The 17860-nt window shown below is 46.7% G+C and overlaps 2 protein-coding genes and 1 long non-coding RNA gene across 3 annotated transcripts; 1 reads left to right on the plus strand and 2 right to left on the minus strand.

The window, feature by feature from the left end:
• Nucleotides 1-10421: 10421 nt before the first annotated feature.
• Nucleotides 10422-11441, minus strand: LOC117845260 (uncharacterized). The gene is made up of 2 exons (XM_034726230.2): nt 11143-11441; nt 10422-10944 (listed from the first exon to the last, which is right to left on the minus strand). Exons 1-2 carry the CDS (start codon nt 11333-11335, stop codon nt 10604-10606), a joined length of 534 nt encoding a protein of 177 aa, XP_034582121.1. The 5' UTR covers nt 11336-11441; the 3' UTR covers nt 10422-10603.
• A 1311-nt stretch (nt 11442-12752) lies between these two features.
• Nucleotides 12753-13790, plus strand: LOC117842883 (uncharacterized). Its single transcript, XR_011897539.1, has 2 exons — nt 12753-13168; nt 13285-13790. It is a non-coding gene; the product is annotated as an uncharacterized lncRNA (long non-coding RNA).
• A 1755-nt stretch (nt 13791-15545) lies between these two features.
• On the minus strand, nt 15546-16262 carry LOC140221801 (F-box protein At4g19940-like). Its single transcript, XM_072291776.1, has one exon. The coding sequence runs from the start codon at nt 16260-16262 to the stop codon at nt 15546-15548; it is 717 nt and encodes a 238-aa protein (XP_072147877.1).
• Between the last annotated feature and the right edge of the window lie 1598 nt (nt 16263-17860).

The following is a 17860-nucleotide window of genomic DNA, read 5'->3' on the forward strand; positions in this document are numbered from 1 at the left end:
CCGCTGTCGAGATTGTTCAATGGATCTCTGGTTCTTGGTGGACATGGACGTGGACAAGGGGCTATGGACCAAGCGATTTTCAATACATTGCACGACCCGTTGCAAGCAGTATGCATGCAATAGTCCATATCCACTGCTACTTTTAGATGATGGGAGGATAGTCATGTGGGAGGACGTGATTCAAGTTCGGAGAGTATAAGATCCAAGAACAAGCAAGTGGGCTGATATTGCCACTTTGAAAAACTATTTTTCCGTGAACATGTATCGAGGGAACCTTCTGTGTCCAGGTCTTCAGAGGTGAGCTTTGAGCTTCTTCCTCCAGCATAAAACAGCTTTCTACATGTGCTTTGTAGCATAGTGTGTGTAGATGAAAGTTGCAATGGTAACAAAGTATGAATGAAGATTACTGTAAATCCTCTTTGCCAGTGATGAAATCTACATGTTTTAAGTACATAATGGTGGCATCGGCTCTGTCAGCGCCGAATATGCATGTTCCAAAACGTCAACTGAAGATGCATATCTCCTGAAAAATGACTACATTTATCTGCAGCCTTCCTACATCAAGCATCATAGGTCTTCAGGATTGAGTTTTTTAGCTTCTTCCTGTAGCACACAGCTGCTTCCCGCAAGGGAAACGGTGGTGCCAAAACATATTGAACTATGCACTCTTCGTGAGTAGTTATCCTGATTAAAAACGGCGTATTTTTTATCAGGTGTTTGTGTAAACTTTCCACCCTCCAAACATGGGAGATGCAAAGCAGAAAACAACAGTGAGCAAGTAATGTTGCCAGAAAGGTAATAGACCTTAGAAGGAGCAATTGGAAAAAGAAAAAGAAAATGTGATGTAGTGACATCAATGTGTCCTGTGATCGTTTCAGCTCAAAAAGAATAAAAGCCAGGAATATCTTTTATCCTGTATCCAGTGCACCAGATTGACAATTATTTCCCGATTTCATCAAAATGGCCTGCTGATACCCCTCTAGCAATCAAATGGCAAGCAGACGAGTTTCCATACTTCAATTTTTTGTTGATCAGGTCCTGTCTATGCTATTTCCAATGAACAACACCTTTTAAAAAGGGGACACATACGCCATTTACTAACCGATTAGAACAAAATTACTGCAACATTAACCATAAACTAGTGGGACAATAATTTATATTGGGACCGCTAATTTGATAAAGCAACACGTTGTACTTATCAAACATGAATTTTGTTCTTGTTCTAAGGTCCTCTTTGGCACGGCTTATTTCGGCTTTGGCTTCATCTATTTCACGCAAATAGAGATACTGTAGCATGAAGCCGTTTTGTAAGCCGGGACTAAAATGAACTAGAAGCCGGGTGAAGCCAGTTTTTTTAACTTCACCGGCTTTGATTTCACCGGTGAAGCTGTTTTGGGACGAGCCGTGCCAAAGGGAGCCTAAATGTGCATAAACATGAGAAATAAAAAACAAAGCAGAAATGAAAAGAACATTCAATATAATGGCCCAAGTATGCACACGAGAGAAAAGGCCCAAACCCAATAACTTTTCCCCTAGCTTGACTCCTTGAGCGAGCAGGCGTCTCGTCAGTCGTCACCCACACCGCGGCGGCGGCCGAGACCCCAACCGGCTGAATCCCTAGCTCGGCACCACCGCTCCGCCGCTACTCCGCGGCGCGCCACCGGCGACACTGGTAAGAAGCTAGTGCTCTTCGCGGATCCTCTAACTACTGAAGTATCTCCTCCATTCCTCTTCTCCCTGACCCATCTACCCCGACGGTTGGTACCAGGGATGTCGTTGTCGAAGCCGTGCGCCGCGCCGCCGGACAGGCGCGTCGTGCCCGCTGTTGCCGCCTCCAACACCGGAGTGCTGCACCCCGACGCGGTGTACGAGATCCTGCTGCGCCTCCCGGCCAAGGAGCTCTGCCGCCTCCGCGCCGTCTGCCGGGGGTGGCGGTCCCTCCTCTCCGATCCGCACCTCATCGCCGCCCACTCGGCCCGCCACCCTGGGCCGCTCATTGTCGCTGGCTACAACCCAAGATATCGGGACGATGGCGTCCTGTTTGACATTGTGGACCTCTCCGGGCACCGTGCACGCTGACAGGATATGGGGAGGCTTTCTTCCCTCTCCATCGAGCGCGGCCGCCGCTGCCATCAAACGTCAACACCTCACACAGCGGCTTAGGGTTGTGGCCGGTACAGGGAAATACCGGCATTCCAAGAAGCACACGAAGCACCTTGTACTCCCCGGTTGCGGCAACCTTCCCGCACACGAGTACATGACGGAGGCCGAATATTGTTCAATGTCCACCTCGTGCGCCGCGTGTTCTTCGGCCAATCCTTCAGGCAAGGCGGATACGGCTCCGGTTGCCGGGTTGAGCAGTCGGCAGCGCTTGCCCATGTCACTCAAGATGCAGACGAGGCCGTCCTGGGACTGGGAAGATATCAGTTGAGTTGCATTCCTTGGCCCGTCGCCGGTGACATGGACTTGCTTGACGATGCCACCACGGAGGTTCATGATGTAGAGACGGACGTCATTGCGACGGCCTACCTGTCTGGGTTCGCCGACGACGATGAGCGGCCCAGGGTGGCGGGCTCCGTGGGCGGCGATGAATTGCGGATTGGAGAGGAGGGAGCTAGCGGCATGCCCGCGAGACGGCGCGGAGGCGCCAGAGGTCCTTGGCCGGGAGTCGTAGCATGATCTGGTACGATGCGTCGAAGGGTAAGGGCGGGACGACGCTCCCTGTGTCCGGCCTGGAAAACTTGCTCGGAGCCGGTGCCATCGCCGACGCGGCGGATGGCTGATCTGCAACAGCAACAAAAAGAGTCTGCAATTCTTGATGTGGTAAGGACTGAGGACGGCGTCAGACGGTGAGAGGGTTTTTGTGAGATCGGGCGCGGTGGAGTCGTCGGAACAGGGTATGATCGCTGCCCCCGCTGGGGGCGGCGAGCGATTTCGTGCTCCGGTGTGTGACTAGGGCTACCACTACCAGCAGTTCTTTTTTTTTTTGAAACCTTTAGCGGTAGGAGCACTACCATATCATATAAGAAGAAGAGAAACAACAAATGTTACGAGGGCGATATTACATAATAAAGTAAGATCCCCTCTCTCATTCCTGTCATGCTAAACATAGGCTAAACTAATACAACATCGGTGCACCGCACGCATTCTGTCACTACCCGAAAGATGCAATTCACCGAGTATTTTCTATTTGCCGAGTGTTTTTTTTCGGGCACTCGGCAAACAAGCTCTTTGCCGAGTGTCTGCCTAAAAACACTCGGCAAAGAGGAGATTCGCCGAGTGTCAAAAACAAAACACTCGGCAAAGAGGAGGATTTGTCGAGTGTAAAAAAAAACACTCGGCAAAGAGGGAGTTTTCCGAGTGTTTTTTGACACTCAGCAAAATAATAAGTTTTTTTCTCTTTTCATCTTGAAAATTTTTCTACTCCCCACATACATGTGGTACTCGATGTTAAAATTTGGTATATATTTTGGATTTGTTTGCTATATTTAATTAATTAATTGCATTTCAAGGAAATTTTTGGCATAAGTCAAATTTGAACTCCAAGTGATTCAAATTATAGAATAAAATGAGTAGAAAAATGATATTCATGATATTTAGCCCAGTTTGAGGCCTTACCCATGAAATCAAAAAAAATTTCGAACATCTTGTTTAAGAAACACGACCACGAACATGTTTGGCCGAATGATTTTTAAATTGTAAAAAAAGCAAGCGAAGTCTGAAAATCATGAGATTTGTCATGATGTGATGATATCATATGTGGAGGTTGTGGTAAAAAATTGAGAAGGTTTCGCATATTTCGTCACATACAATGTTTACAAATCAAAGCCTATCAGAAGAAGAATAGTAGCGTTGAGAAGGATTCGATCAGATTTGGAGTCAAAGTGACGGTCGAGCAATAGAGAACATATATTATTTCATGTGAAATTTTGGTAATTTTTTGGAACCGTTTGATAATTTTAATGTATTAAGTGCAATTATAGAATTTTAATTGATATAAATTGAATTGGAGCTAACTACATAAAATCATGGAATAATATGAGTGGAACAATCAAATACATATTGTTGAGTGAATTTGATGAGGTATTGTTGAGTTTATCAAAACAAATATAGAAAAAACATTGTAGAAAAGAAGGGAAAAAATAAAAAATAAAAAAATCTTTGCCGAGTCCGATTCTTTGCCGAGTGCTACTAGAAACACTCAGCAACCCAAAAAAAAGAAAAAAAAACCCACCCCACCTTCTCACACACTCGGCCCACCCGGCCATAACACCCCGGCGCCCCCCACCCGCATCCACGCGCCGCACCCCACCCGCACCCACGCGCCGCAGCTCCCCTTCCCCTCCTCGCGCCGCACCCCACGCGCCGCCCCTTTCCCCTTCCCCATTCGAACAATTCCTCCTGGCAGGCAGCATCTCTCTCCTCTGGCCCTCCCTCTCCCGGTCGGGCGGTGCCCCTTCCCCTCCCTCTCCGGTGGGCGGCGCCCCCTCCTGGCCTCTCACCGTTGGCCGGGGCAATCTCCTCCCTCCCTTCCTCCGCCGCCGGGCAGATTCGGGCGGTCGGGACGGCCTCCTCCCTCCCTCCGCCGCCGGCCAGATCCGGGTGGCTCGAGGGGAGGAGGCTCCGGAGGCGGTCAAATCCGGGCAGCGACCACAGATCGAGGGGAGGGGGCCTGGCGGCGGCGCACCCCTGCCCCTCCCCCCCTCTTCGGCAGATCCGACGGCGCCGGCCCTCCCCTCGCCAGATCTAGCGACGCTAGGGCCCTCTCCAGATCCGCGGTGGCGTGGGGCTATTGGGGTGTGCTGGTGGTGGTCGGTGGTGGTGGCGGCATGGGTGGTGGTGCTAGCGGAGCCGGCGGTGGTGGTGGCCGGTGGTGGTGCCAGCGGCGGAGCAGGATGTGGTGGTGGCGGAGTAGAATGTTTTTTTTATTTTTTTCAAAAAATTGGTTGCCGAGTGTTTTCTGGGCACTCGGCAAAGACTTTGCCAAGTGCCCGACGCAAAACACTCGGCAAACCAGTGTTTGCCGTAAGATTTTTTGCCGTGTGCCGTTTACCGAGTGTTACACTCGGCAAACGGTTCGGTTCGCCAAGTGTTTTTTTGTCCTTCGCCGAGTGCTCCCGGCACTCGGCAATTTTCATGTGTCCCGTAGTGTGTCGAAGAGCAATCTCTTCCTTGATCAAACTGAAAACCCGTTGTGGCGTAGAGTGGACCCCCTGAAAAATACGTCGATTTTTCTCATTCCACAAGTTCCAGCAGGTGTAAATCAAAGCTGCAGCTACAGCCCTCCTCTTCTCCTTTGGTGGTGCGTATATCGACAATCGCCACCATTCTTGAAGATCAGTCGTTGTTGGGAGAGGAACCAAGTGTTGTGTCTAGGAATGTACCAGCTGCCATATATACTTGAAGTGCAAAGGGGCACAGTATACATAGGTGTTTGGCCGTTTCTTCCTCCTGCTGACAGAGTGCACATATGGGGTTGCAAGGCCAATTTCTAAGCAGCAGCTTATCAGCCGTCAGTATTTTGCTTTGCAGCAATAGCCAACAGAAGAAACGGTGTTTGCCCTCCACTTGTGCTTTCCATATGGCCTGAGCGTCGAATGTGCAATAAGCTCCTTTAAACTGAATTGCATAAGCTGATTTTGCCGTGTATTCTCCATGGGCAGTCCATCTCCATACTATCTCATCTTGGGAGTCAGAAAGATTTACTTGTTGGATGAGATCCCACAGGATTACAAACTCAGTCATCTCCGTGGCAGTGTTCATCCTCCATAAGCCTCGAGTCCAGTTATTGTTTGTTAGCTCCTCACCACCGTGTTATGTTTCCTCCACGCTAGTTTATACAATTGAGGTGCAATATCTCTCGGTGCTCTGCCATCTAACCAACTTGAGTTCCAAAATTCAGCTTTATGTCCATTTCCCACAGTGACAGAGGTGCTGGCCCTGAATAGCTGCTGGTCAAGGTCATTTACAGGGGCTTCAGTACCAATCCATGGCCAATCAGGATCTTTCCACTGGTACCAAATCCATCTGAGTCTTAAGGCCCTGCTAAAACGTTCAAGATCAATGGTCCCCAAACCTCCTATCTTTTTAGGCTTTAGTGCATTAACCCATTTCACCAGGCAATGTCCCCCATTAGCTTCCATTGCCCCCTTCCACAGAAAGTTTTTTCTTATCTTGTCAATCCTCTTAATGGCCCATTTCTTGAGCTGGAAGACAGACAGAAAATATACAGGAATTGCTGAGAGCACCGAGTTCACCAAAACTAATCTTCCAGCTTTGTTCAAAAGCCTCCCCTTCCATGCAGGCAATCTAGCAGACACCTTGTCAATTAAGGGCTGAATATCTATTCTTCTTAGAGCTTTAGTGTGCAAAGGCAATCCCAAATATGTGCAAGGAAAGGACTTTATTGGGCATTGGAAAGCTTCCATGATTTCTGCCAAGTCTAGGTGATCACAATGAATAGGATATACTGCACATTTTTCTCTATTTGTTATCAGACCAGAGACCCAACCAAACTCCTCCAGGATGTAGCTTAGCACCTGAACCTCCTCTTTGATTGGGTTTAGGAAAATTGCCACGTCATCTGCATACATGCTCATTCTAGCTCTAACCGATCTATGTTGTATCGGCGAGAGCATTCCTTCGGTAGTTGCCACACTGATCATTTTGTGCAGAGGTTCCATGGCAATGATGAACAACAGTGGGCTAAGTGGATCACCCTGTCTGAGACCAGTATGGTGCCTGAACCATCGGCCCCTGGAACCATTCAGCAACACTGATGTTGATGCAGAACTCAGAAGGGTGGAGATCCAACCTCTCCATCTTGGACCAAACCCCATGTTCTGGAGTAATTCCAAAAGGTAGTCCCATCTGACACTGTCAAATGCTTTCCTGATATCAAGCTTCAAAAAAAGTGTTGCTTTCTTTGTTCTGTGCATTGCCTGGACCATATTCTGTGTGAAGATGAAGTTGTCTTGGATGCTTCTTTTTTAGATGAATGCACTCTGTGCTCTTGAAACTAACACATTCATGTGGGGAGCTAATCTATTGGCCAAGAGCTTAGAAATGATCTTAGCCACACTATGTGTTAGGCTGATTGGCCTGTATTGACTGAGGCTCTTTGCACCTGAAATTTTAGGAATGAGCACCATATGGGCTTTATTGAGCTGATCAAAGTGTTTTCCACGTTGTTGGTAGAAGTGGTTCAGAGCAGCCATGAAATCTTGTCTGATAACTGACCATGCTGTCTTGAAAAAAAAACCCAATGTATCCATCTGGCCCAGGAGCTTTCTCTGATGCCATTTGATCTATGACCTGCCATATCTCTTCTTCGGAGAACTCTTCTTCCAGGCTGCTTTGTTGTTGCTGCTGTAGGACAGGCAGTTGTAGTGTACTCCAGTCAAAAGTGTGCAATCTCTGATTTGGAGGTCCAAAAAGGCTGCTGAAGTACTGAAATATATGGTAGTCCTCTTTCTCTTCATGCATATGCAAGATCCTTCCTTCCAGCTGTAGTTGCTGAATGTAGTTTTTTCTTCGTCTTCCATTAATGTGTATATGGAATAGCTTTGCTTGGGTTTCAGCAGCTTTCAAGTGGGTTAACCTGGACTGTTGCTTGGCTCTCAATTTCTCTATAGCTGTCATACCCAGGATTCTAGTTTTGAGGTCCTTTTTTAGTTGAAGATCCATCTGACTTAGTGGCCTGTAATCTTGGACAACGTCTAGTATTGCAACTAGCTGCTTGACTGCACATAGCAATAATTTGTTTCTCCCAATCTTTGATCTGGCCCATTTCTTAAGGCTCTTTCCTGCCCTTTGCAATTTTGTGTGCAGTCTTAGGAAGGGGTTCTGCACCTGAAGTTGCTTCTCCCAGGACTCCCTGACCACATCAAGGTATCCCTGCAGCTTAGGCCAACAACTCTCAAATCTTAACCCTGTGTACCGAGGTCCTGTTGAATTCCCGACAATAAGGAGAGGACAGTGATCTGACATAGAGGACTCGGCTTGCAGACTGCAGTTTGGCAACATCGAATCCCATTCAATAGTACAAAATGCTCTGTCAATCCTAGTATGTGTGGTGTCATTTGATCATGTAAATTTTCTACCCCTTAACTACAGTTCCTTCAGTTCCAGATCATCAACTAAATTTTTGAAAGCCCCCATTAGTCTTCTATTTAGGTTACTGTTACTCTTGTCTGCTGATGACAGGATCATGTTGAAGTCTCCAATGACTAACCAATTATCTGACACACTCTGCTTAGCTTGTCTTAGTTCATGAAGAAACAACAACTTTTCAGCTTCTCCTTGAGGGCCATAAACAACTGTGATCCACCATTCTGTTCTGGATGTTGTAGCTTCAATTTGAGCTGAGACAGAGTAGTTCAGAACCATTGTTTGCTTGATTTTGTAATAATACTGATGAACTACTAGGAGGATGCCTCCCCTGGTTTGTTGTGCTGGCAGACTAACAAAATGTTCAGTAAATTGCTGCCCCAATGTCTCATCCACAATTTGGGTATCCATATTTGCCATTTTTGTTTCCTGGATGGCTGCAATTGTGCACTGACTCTCAGAAATAAGATCCCTAACAACCTGTCTTCTAGCTGGATTGTTTAGCCCTATGACGTTCCAGTCCAGTATCAGACATCTTTGGTTATTCATACTTGAACCAGTGATCACACATAAACACATTCATACTTGATTCACTGTTGCAACTGAACATGGAGGGCGCCCTTTTAGCATCAGGGAAGAGGGGACACAGGAGGAACATACTAGCTGCTAAGACCCAGGGGAAAAGCAGACAGCCCATCACACATACGACACAAACTGTCCCACACACACTGTGTGGTTTCAGACAACAAATGGCACCACTCCTTACAACAAACACAGCAAACACAGGACACATAACTAAATAGCAAGCCCCTACACAGGACACGACCACACACACCCCAACCTTACACTTCTGCATCGATGGCAACAGCACTCAATTCATCAGCTTCCATTCCTGTGCCTAGGCCGAAGGTCTCTCTGTATTCCTGCACCACCTTCTGCTCCATTGGTGTAGCGAACTGCTCTCTGAACTTTCCAACTGTAATTGGATCTGGCATTTTCTTCTGCTGCAGAAAACCACTTTTTTTTGATGAGCAAAGCGGTGGCATGCTCTTCCATAGTCATTGCTGAGGGGCCCTTGCTGGCGATTCTAGCACTCTTTCTTGAAACAGGCGTTGCAATTTGCCCAGCTGGAACCACTGGCTGTTTTTGCTTGGGTGCCTTCACTGGCTCTTGCATTAGAGGACCCTGCACCTCCTTGGAAAACAGCAACTTCCTCTGAACATTATCAGGCTTAAGCTGGCTACTAATCTTGTCACCTGCTGCACTGCTGTCCTCATTTATCAGAGTATCAATTGCTTCCCCCATCAGCACACTGTCTTGGAGCGAAGACAGACCTGTAGCTGGTGCGGGCAGCGGTGTTGCCGGCGCCACTGTAGCCTGTCCGACACCCTCTCCCCATTACTGTCTTCACTAGGAAGCAGGGAATCCTGCCCAAGATCCTCCTTTTCCTTGGTCATCAAAGCTTTTGTCTTCACCTCCATGGCGCTCATTGCCTCAACTACCATTGGGTCAATGAAGTGCTCGTGAACAGAGACCCTATGGACACGTGGGCACTCCACCTCTCCTGCAACCCTGTGCTCAACTTGGTTTGCACTGTGCACGCATGCCTGTTGCACCTGCTGCCTCCCCATAGCCTGCATCTTGCTCTGTACCTCAGCTTCCTCACGCATTGGGTCCACCTCCGTCTTCTGCAGCGCAATTTCATTGAGAAGGAAACTGTCCTCTGCAGCACTGAAAGGGAACCAGCCCACCTTCTGGATTGGGTCTTCAGCCGGCCACACGCACTGGCCACGCGGTGGGGAAGGTGGGAGTACGTGATCCATCTGACAGTCGTCGGCGGCGAGCCGACGGCCACCGTACCCACTGGACGAGCTTCCTCGACGGCCGCCACCGCTACCATAGCTCGGCTGCACATCTCGCCAAGTGGCCGGTGGCCGCTGACTGAAATGCGAACCACCAGCAGTTCGTGCAGAGCAAATTTAACCTACGGGCTTAATTCCATCCTATGCACAGAACGGCCCCAACTAAATAGTCGGCCCAAATAAACGGCATTGGTCTGATGAGATGGACCACACGAGTCACATTTTCTGACCTGAATTTTCTATACTCCTATTTGTTTTGTTTTATTCGTTCATAGTTTGTACATGCCCGGATATATCAGGGTTGAACTATAGCGTTATCATAAAGCAAAAATAAAACTATTCTTGGTATAAAAGAAAACAACGCCCATCTCATCGTTTTCTATTTGCGCTGTTGTTGATGCAGAATGAGTGCTCTGTATTGCTAAAACCACGCTGGTTAACCCTACTAGGAACATCAAACTGCAAGATGATTTTATTGATTGGCAAGGTCATACAAGCTATAGTACTTGTACATTGTTGCACATACGACAGAAGATGAGCACATACATGATCATTTGGGAGGACAATATTTCTTAAATTACCGACGCATGCATCTTTACTGACTGGCCTTGCACACACACCAGGTGGATCAGCTAGTCCGACGTTCTGATGGGTATCGGACTGGGTGCTTGCTTGGGCTTGGCGACGGTCACCAGCAGCGCTCCAAACGTGAGCTCGGCCTCCATCGTCGTGGGATTCTCGTAGCCGGAGGGAAGCAGCAGGCGGACGTCCAGCGAGCTCGCCGGGGACAGGGAGGTCGGGTTGCCGGGTTTCCCCTTGTACCTGATCAGGAGCACATTGCCATTGGTCGCAACCTCAAGTTCATCCTTGCTCGTCGCCTCCTCCACTTTGAACCACAGGTTGATGTGGTCTGCTTCTTCTGTGATCTTCCAGTTATTCTTTGGCTCCGTGGGGAACTTGGGGTGCACCAGAGCTGTGACGTATCACACCAGCAGAGTTCGTCATGGATACATGATTTTTGCGATATATGCACCTAGATATACATTATGTTTATCGAAAAGCCAAAACAACCTGCAATTTTGGAACAGAGCTAGCATTCTAGAATTCCGAAATCAAATTCGCTTTAGAAATTCAAGCAATGAACTATAGTACAATATTAGTTGCAGCCTACCAAAAGGCGGGACGTTGTAGGTGTTTGCATGGCACACGGAGAGAGGCGACGATATCTTGCTGCTCCGAGCCCAAGGGAAGGCCACAGCCGTCGCCGTCGCCTGTTTGCGGGGTTGCAGGGGCATGCCGGAGATTCTTCCCGAAGGCGCCGCCGGCCGGCTCAAAAGGGTGTAGGGACTCACCATTGACATCATCTCTGCTTGATAGAATGACAGTGTGTTTAATTATCTCCTACTTATGGATGGTATATCTCGTTTTTATTGTTGCTGCTGCTTTGCTACATAGCTTGCTGCCGTGCATCATGGATGTGGCTTATATAGCTAGGGGTGTGGGTTGAAGACATCTGCTGCTGGTTAGCCTTTGCTTCGCCTAACAGTTCGGAATATTTAAAGCACTGGAGAACAAAGAGCACCTTTAATTTGTAAAAGTGGGGCAATGCCGGAGAAATAAACGATGCTGAACTTGCTTGGGCCGGCTGGCATTTTCTTTTGCTGTAGATGTGTGTGCTTTGCTGAACAGAGATATATCCCCGCGGCGTACTCGAGTCAATCCCATGTGGCATGGCATCACAAGGATCAGAATTCCATGCAAGAAAAGTATCTTTATTTTATTGACGTGAAGCAAAATGTATCCTAAATCATGACTCTGACTGATGATCCGATTCAAGCATTGTTCCTGCAAAAATTGTGCTTAACAAAATTAGATCGATAATGTATATGTTTTGGTGAAGTTTCCAAACATTAGTATTGTTATAATATTGTAACTTTGTTGCAATCATGGCCCCAACATGATACAACTAACTTCAATAATCACATATTTCCGTATTTCGATGGCTTTTTAGTTGATCTATATGTGAACTTATCAAAGACCATCCTATTTGGATTTCGGACAAAGGACATGGCTTTTGGAAGATTTGCGGCGTGTGCTGAAAATTACTGCTGGTCGTTCATCAGCCCAAGCCCAAATTTGGCTGGCCTCGACCCTAAATCTTGTAGCGTTTCGTAGCAGCGCACTTGGCAGACTAATATTAACACAAGGACTTGATAGGAAGAGCTCCAAGCTCTAAAGCACATCTACTCCGATCCACCGACATTGATACGGCTAATGCAGAGCCACCAAACAATATCAGTGCAGTCCATCTAAATAGCTAGGCTAGATGGCTAATTATCCTTGTTAATTGGAAAATATGTAAGCCACAGTGCTAAATCAAGTCATATATCTTAGTGATTGTTCATCACTAATCCTATTAATTTGGTATAATGTGATACATGCTTCTTATTTGTAAGAGTAAAATCAACCATAGTGGTTGAGCTATTTCTTGCAGATGTGTCATGGTAATGCTCGGGAAGTGGGTGGTTGATTATCCTTGCCGAGCGATACTGGTTGAGCTACTTCCTGCAGATACATCGCAATAATGAAAACAACTGCTAGATATGGATATTGCATGAATAGTTACATGCAGTCTGTCCAATATTTCTATTAACTCTAACAGTGTCAAGGGTAGCCTTGTTAACGCAAGAATTTTCAAACAGCCCCCATTAATGTAGCACAAATATGTCATCATTTAATCAACAACAATCTGCTTTATGCTCTAGCTTTTTGGAATGCTGCCCGAGCCTTGCATGAGAGCCTCCAGCTGATACCACTTTATTCCCACCTGCCGGAGCAAGCAAAGGCAAAAGTCCCTCCTCTATCTCCTACGATCATCATTCCCATTAACTACTCCTATGTAGCAAGGCCTCTGCTTCACGGCCGCATTATATAAATTCCTAAACTGTGCCACCCGATCGAGCTACATCAAAGAGTGGATCGATCGAGCAACAATTAATTGATGCATTCATCAGCCATCGGCTGCCATCATGCTCTCGCCGCCGCGGGCCGATCGGCGCCGCCGCATACCTCCCTTGGTGCTCGTAGACATGCCTCAGCCTCTCTCCCCATGTCCACGAAGATAGGCAGCAGCAGCAACAACAGCAGCCGGCGTAGGCTGCTTGTCTCACGTGCAGCTATTAACATTCCCCCAGACGGTAATAAGCTCTGCAGTATCTCCTCAATCACCATAACAAGATCTCTATAGTAGCTCCATATGCGGAGTTATGAATTAATTCTTAACTGGATTAATTTTCTGTTGATGATGATGAAGCTTTGGTGAACCCCAAAAGAATTGAGCACGAGCAATGGGGGATAGGAAAGGGAGACAAGGACGAGAAGGTCATCCTCTGGTTTGTGATATCAGGTGTGGAAGAATCAGAGGTCCAAGACGAAGTCGAGGTTAATCTTCCTGACGGCAGTAATGTGCTCACGATCAAGAGAAAGAAGAAGAATGCGAACGAAGATGAGCTGCTTGACGTGCGCCTACTTTTGACAGCAGACTACAACACCAAGGGGATCACGGTGAAGGAGGGGATGAAGAAGGAAGGCAAGGTGCGCCTCGAGGTGACATTCCTCCAAAACACCTCTTCAATCCGTAACATCGATATAAAGTAGTTCGTCTTGGACAATATGTATATGTATATACAATCTCATCCTGTTGGCGTGCTCACAGTCCCCTTAGGCCAGTTTCAATGGGGAGTTCCATTACATTAAATTCAATACTATATCAGCAAAATTGCTGACTTGGCAAGGTAATTAATAGATGGAGTTTCATCAGATGAGAGAGAAATTTCATCCCCATAACACTCATCTGGCACAGTTACCTTGACACAAAGGAATCGAAGCCATCTATACATTAAATGCTCTCTACGCACGCAGCCCTCGCATGAAACATACATCTGGAATTTATCAAATAATTTATAATAGACAGCTGGAAAGTAAATAATATTTGTTGTAGTTCCATTGAACACAAGTATTAGTCCATTTTAGCACTGTCCTTGCTAAGCAAACCATTTTTAGCATTAGCCATCAATAACTAAAATTTTATATAGCCCTTTGTCAAAACAACACAAAGGAGAAACCTCAATCAGACACGATGATAATAAAATTCATCACTAAAGTGAGGTCAGAGATGTGGCTCATCCAGGCGCATCTCAAATATTTGACTCATCAGAGACAGGGGCATTTGAGAACACAGAGAAACAAAACTAATCAGTGGATACTTTGGTCAGAACCACACCTTGATACTGGATTCACATCAGGTCTTCCAAGCAAAGAAAGCACGTAGAAGACACGGCCAACTATAGCTGTAGTTTTAAAAAAAAAGATGAACCTCCCAAAGCTCATAACATGACAATGCACAACTACTAAGACAAACACTAAAGATGCCAGAAAATCTTGAATCTTCACAGGACGAAACAATAGATTCCACTGATTCGGGGTCCAAGTGATCTGAATCAAAGCAGTAGATACAGCAGCATATCATAGTGAAATGTTCTGCCTGCAAAAAGAAAATGCTCATATATCAGATTCTGATTTTTAACTGAACCTGAGATGAATTCGTGCATGTTAGGCTATAAAGGAGGACAAAAGATGCAGGCTATAAATATCAAGGAACGAAGAACTACTAGCCTACTACTCTATTTCTAGTCATACCCTATTACTAGTATTGCATCAAGAGTTGTCAGATTCACAGAATAAGATTCAGAAAAAAAAAACCCATCAAAACCCCAGGTGACACTATGACAAACGAAAAACCTCATGAAGTTTGCAAGAACAAAAGGCTCATATATCAGATTCTGATCTGAACCGAACCTGAGGTGAATTCGTGCGTGTTAGGCTAAGTAGGATAAAAAGTGCAGACTATATTTCTCAAGTAGTCAAGCACTACTTCCCTACTGCTCATCTCTGGTCATACCCTATTTCTAGTCATCAAGAGTTGTCTGATTCACAGAATAAAACACAGAAAAAAAAACTAAAGAAAAACCCAAGTGACACTGTACTGTCACAAACCAAAACCTACTGAAGTTTCCAATAATGTAGCCACAAAGAGATCTTCCCACCAACATGATATATTAAACAAAATAAATACAATACCATCCTCATTTACTGGCACTGGATGGCAGGCTCAATAGGTTTCCTGTGTACAAACCAACTGCAACACAACATCCCATTTCTGCTATATCTGTGAAAGTGTTGGTCCTTGGATTGTAAGTTCTAATCAATCCCTTATCTCCTAAGTAAATAAGCACTATCCTCCCATCATCTAACACCAACAAGGGGCCTACTTGATACTTAGCACGTGGGACACTGGTTGGTATGCTATGTTGCTTGACCCATAAGCCCCTTTGAAAATCCACAAGGAACCACAGGTCTACCGAAGCACATTTGCGATGAACCACGACTAAGCAGCCACTCAGGGTAGCCATGGATAAGTCAAACGAATAGGAGTTATTATCCATAAGGCCGCTTAGGGGTCCTCGGAGAGCCTGCCTCCAGTCTTCTGTCTCTAGATCGAACGAAGTTACGCAGTCAGGCACATATGAGAGGAAGTACACAACCCCGCCAACGACCACACTTCCAGAGGTCCAGTTGAACAATATCCGAAGGGCCCTTCTTTCCCCTCCACCGAGAATTGCTGCTGCCATCAAGTGTGAACACCTCGTACAGCTGCAAAGGGGCGTAATCAGATGGGTTGTCAAGTACACGAAGCACCTTGTACTCGCCTGTCGAGGCAACCTTCCCGAACGCAATGAAGGTCAGGTAATAGTGTTGCTCATGCGAAGCATGCTCTTTCGCCAATCCTTTAGGCAAGGCACATACAGATCCAGTGGCCGGGTTAAGCAACTCGTAGCTCGCTTTGAACCCTCTCCCCGTGCAAATGAGGTCGAGTTGGATATACATCACCCACTCCCCTGCCAGTTGCCCCTCCTGCGTCATCCCCACCCGCTTCACGACATGCCCGGAGAGGTCCATGATGTCGCAAAGGACGCCTCTGTTCGGATAATCTGAGTGGTACCGAGACGCGTCGTAGCCGGTGACGACGAGCGGCCCCGGGTGGCGGGCGGCGTGTGCGGTGATGAAGTGAGGGCCGGAGAGGAGGGAGCGCCACCGCCGGCAGACGGCGCGGAAGCGGCAGAGGTCCCTGGCCGGGAGGCGCAGCAGGATCTCGTACATCGCGTCGAGGGGCAAGCGCAGGACGCCGGCCCCTGCGTCCGGCGCGGAGTGCGGGTTCGGAGGCGGCGCCATAACCGGCACCGCGAGTGGTTGATCTGCGACGAATCCAACAACGCGGTGAGAAATCAACACATCTATCAATCCAAGCACACCGGCAGAAGCAGGAGAGTAGGTTTGTGCAGTCGGAGGTGGGAGAGGAGAGCATAACAGGCAGCAAGCGCCTTGGAATCCGGGGCTACGTCGATCTCCGCCGCCGCCAATCAGGAGAGGAAACGTGGTCTTCCCAGTGGTACCTCCGCCGCCGCCGCCGCCTGTGCGAGTGAGTGCTGACTGCTGAAGAAGCGAACGGCAGCGGCAGCAAGAGACAATGGGCCGTGGCGAGCGTTTTGGGCTTCTTTCACCAACTGGTTCATTTGGGTCTGATGAAAATCGAAATCCAAACACGATGGAGGCTTCAGGCCTTCATGTCATATTTGCATATCAATGTCAGGTATATTTAATGTGTATCCGTCAAAAAATATTCAATGCGCATGTATTTTATAAAATTCTCGAGAATTCAAATATATTGTATTATACAGTTCAAACATGTTGATTCAACACACGTAAAATTTGCATATAAACAAATTGTTAAGGATGCAAAAAATTGAAATTTTGAGGTTTTTTTTTTGAGCTATCGAGTTCATCAAGTGGTAAAGAAAAAGCATAGGCCAGGTTTGTTGTGTGATTGTACATTATTGAAAAAAATGTGCAATTCCACTAGTTTAGCCTAGATTTAGAATTTCGAGGACGAACTCTACATAATCGTCTTACATTCTTACCCAACCCAAACAGATTCCAAATGTAAAATCACTTTATTCAGTCAAAAAATGTAAAATCACTTTAGCCTTATAAAGTCTTTCTTATAGAAAATTATCCGTCACAACTTAGAATGAAGTTTTTTTCTGTTTCAGCGTCCATTTTTCATCTCCGTTTGCACCTTGTGTTTCATACGACAATAGGAACAAGACCTAATTCCCAAATACTATGTCTTTTAAAAAAAATACAAACATGTTGTAGGCATGTGTCTCCAAGCAAGTTACATATATGCTCCTAAAATATTGACATCATTGGAAGACGCACATTAAAAAAAACTATGCAAGCTAGCAGTTGAGAACTCACAGAGCACTACCTGAACGCAGAGAGCACTAAAGAACGTCATTTTTCGCCAGATGGTACAAAATACACAGAAGATAGAAATCAATGGATTGGGTGGCAAAAATTGAATCTTCGTGTACCTTGCATGTACCGATTTTTCAAAAACAAAAAGGAGAAATAAAATACATTATTATCTCGAATACATCAACAAATTTATTGTTCAAAACAAAAACCAAAAGGTTGTAGCAATTCGCTCTCCTCCGGCTACTACTTCGCTAACCCCAGCTGTCTCCCCTTGTACAATCCAGCCAATCAGGAGAGGAAACGTGGTCTTCCCATGGGTACCTCCGCCGCCGCCAGTTGGGGATTTCGGAACGCCGCCGCCGCCGCCTGTGCGAGTGAGTGCTGACTGCTGAAGAAGCGAACGGCAGCGGCAGCAAGAGACAATGGGCCGTGGCGAGCGTTTTGGGCTTCTTTCACCAACTGGTTCATTTGCGTCTGATGAAAATCGAAATCCAAACACGATGGAGGCTTCA

Source organism: Setaria viridis, chromosome 2 (genome assembly GCF_005286985.2).
Source record: "Setaria viridis chromosome 2, Setaria_viridis_v4.0, whole genome shotgun sequence".
NCBI lineage: Eukaryota > Viridiplantae > Streptophyta > Magnoliopsida > Poales > Poaceae > Setaria > Setaria viridis.